Source organism: Cariama cristata, unplaced genomic scaffold (genome assembly GCF_000690535.1).
Source record: "Cariama cristata isolate BGI_N322 unplaced genomic scaffold, ASM69053v1 scaffold3317, whole genome shotgun sequence".
Taxonomy (NCBI): domain Eukaryota; kingdom Metazoa; phylum Chordata; class Aves; order Cariamiformes; family Cariamidae; genus Cariama; species Cariama cristata.
In genome coordinates this window covers 10,501-13,096 of record NW_009625898.1, presented here as the reverse complement: position 1 = coordinate 13,096, position 2,596 = coordinate 10,501, and the positions used below count along the sequence as shown (strand labels likewise).

The window sequence follows — 2,596 nt, the reverse complement described above, 5'->3', positions numbered from 1 at the left end:
TCCCTACAGTGATAAAGCAAATACGCAGTCATGAAGATCCTTTACCTGCTCTTTTCTCTCCTCTTCTTGGCACTCCAGGTTTCTCCAGGTAAGATGGAAAAGATACGCTAGAAGGGGATTTTTGTGCACCTCATGTAAACTTCCCAGCATATTTTAACCACTACTGGTTAAAACTGCTAGAAACCAACCAGGAGTTAGTCAAATAGCTCAGTGCCTATGCTCCCCTAGGAAAATTGTTTCAAAGGTGGAGAAATTATAACTTCTGAAGAAGAAAAGTGATTTTTCACTTCTGGTGTCTTCCTAAAAAGATTGTGCTAAATGCTCTGGTGTTAGATACCTCAGACGGTGTCTGTGGTGGCCATGATCTTTGGATAACAGCACATTCAGCAGTGCATATATGATGAAAATGAAGCCTGGCCAATTATTTTTGGATAGGAGTCAGTATTGAAAGCCTCTGAACCCGTGACTCTTTTCCATAAGGTAAAGGACAATGAGTCAGGAGGTCTGTATCGTTCTCCACCTGGACTTTAAGGCCATCCATTTAGATGCACTGTGAGCTAAGGATCCACCCTCTGCAAAGTGTAGACCTGCTTTGTAATCTCACCTCTTACATGGCCTTTTAATAGGGACAAATCTCAGCAACAGTCCTTAAGGCAAGTTGGTGGTGAAGGCAGCTCAACGAATGGGAAATCCTGCTGGGATTACAGCTGCATTGCCCTATCTTGCAGAATGAGAGGGAAGGAAATTTTTTGTTATTGTTGCAGGTTTGTCTTCACCCCGGCGGGACATGTTTTTCTGTAGAAAAGGATCCTGTCATTTTGGAAGATGTCCCTTCCATCTGGTTAAAGTTGGAAGTTGCTTTGGGTTCCGTTCCTGCTGCAAAGAGTGAGTTTTATATTCTCCAAGGCTTATCTGCAATATGAGCAGACAAATCCATTTTGCCTGTGTCCTTAACCCCAAGGTACTATTGAATGTTCAGACTGGATATCAGGAAAAAAAATTCTGTTACATCATGAGAACAGTCAAGCATTGAAGTAGGTTGAGCTCCACAATGCTCTTTCTCCTGAGATGTGCACCATGATCTGCCCCAGCAAGAAGGATAAAGTACAAAGATGTCAGCCTTCTCATTGAAGTAGGTTGAGCTCCACAATGCTCTTTCTCCTGAGATGTGCACCATGATCTGCCCCAGCAAGGATAAAGTACAAAGATGACAGCCTTCTGCTGTCCCAGCTCTGTTTGACCCCTTTACAGCTCCTATACCAGAAAAAATATCAGTTTGGTATTTGCTAGAACTAGGATGCTGTGCCATATGGGGAAAGAGAGGGGAATTCAGTTACACTGCAGGATGAACACAGATCTCTGAGTGCCATCAAATGTGTGCAAAAAGTGCAACAGTGTTGTAAAAGAAATTATTATATGAAAGGTAGCCTTCTGTTTTCACTCAGGAATGAATGCGTTCACCCCAATACCAAGGGATAGCAATTTAATTCCCTGTTTTTCCTGAAGCAAAAGGAAAACACTCTTCTTACAGGTACGAGTGCACAGGGATGTCCCAGAATTACACGTGACATTAGGTATTTTGGAAAGTATTTTTGTCCGAGATGAAAATATGCATGGACTGAGAGTAAGTAGGGAGGGAATACAAGCAGAAATAGAATGTAATACTTTTTGTTTTCTTTGTGCAGGCCATGGAATGTATAAAAACTTCATGGACTCTCCATTCAAGAGCGATGACAATTTCTTCTAAACCTAGGAATTTGCTTTGAATCCCATCACTGCAAAAACTACCAGATCTTGCTACAAAGCCTCATGCACCTTTGATTTTTAATGCAAAAATCATTATGATGTAGAGTAAATCCAAATGTATTCTTCATTGCTTTCTCTGCTTTTGAATAAATTGTTGTTGCTTAGCATTCACATCACTGAAGCATGGATGTCTGTTGCATAGTCTGAGGGTGATGATCCTGACTGGGTTTTGACACACAAACCCCAGAGGGCAAGAATTTACAATGCCAACTGCTCCTTAATTTGAGCTTTTCTGAGACATAGAGCTGTCCAGGGCCAGACAGACATGCACTGAAGACCTTACCCTCCAGCATCAAGAGATAGGTTGGCTCAAAGAACCCAGTTTCCCTTTGCAGGAATGTGTTCAGATGGCAAAATCCTTTTTTTCTTTTTATGCAGAAATCTTTTCTTGGGGAAAAAGGAATAGAAATAGCTAAAGCCCCAGACAACCACCATCCATTAAAACGTCAGCATAAGAGACTCAATGTTCTGGCTTCTGGAAGATGCTCATGAGCATCCCTTGAAAGATGTAGGCCTATTTTCTTTTTTTTAAATAGTGCAACAATTTATGCCAGTTCTTTTCACTCCAGAAGTTTTTTTTTTCTTGTCATTTCACAGCAATGGATTTTATTTTTTTCCCCCCACCTGTCCCTGTGAGAGGACCCATAAAAAAGAATAGAGAACAGCTTATGCTGGTCCTTCTTCATTAGCCCCTCTTCCACTCCCTCCACCTTATGGCAGACTCCCTTCAGTTCTCCATTGGGATACACACATGTCTGAAATGTTGTTCAGGAGGAGATTTTGTTCGCCT

The 2,596-nt window shown here is 41.6% G+C and overlaps 1 protein-coding gene across 1 annotated transcript; it reads left to right on the top strand.

The window, feature by feature from the left end:
* Positions 1–30: 30 nt before the first annotated feature.
* LOC104164444 (antimicrobial peptide THP2) lies at positions 31–885 on the top strand (the record flags this gene model as incomplete). The annotated part of the gene is made up of 2 exons (XM_009703774.1): positions 31–88; positions 765–885. Coding segments are annotated over exons 1-2 (179 nt in total), but the record flags the coding sequence as incomplete, so codon positions are not given.
* Between the last annotated feature and the right edge of the window lie 1,711 nt (positions 886–2,596).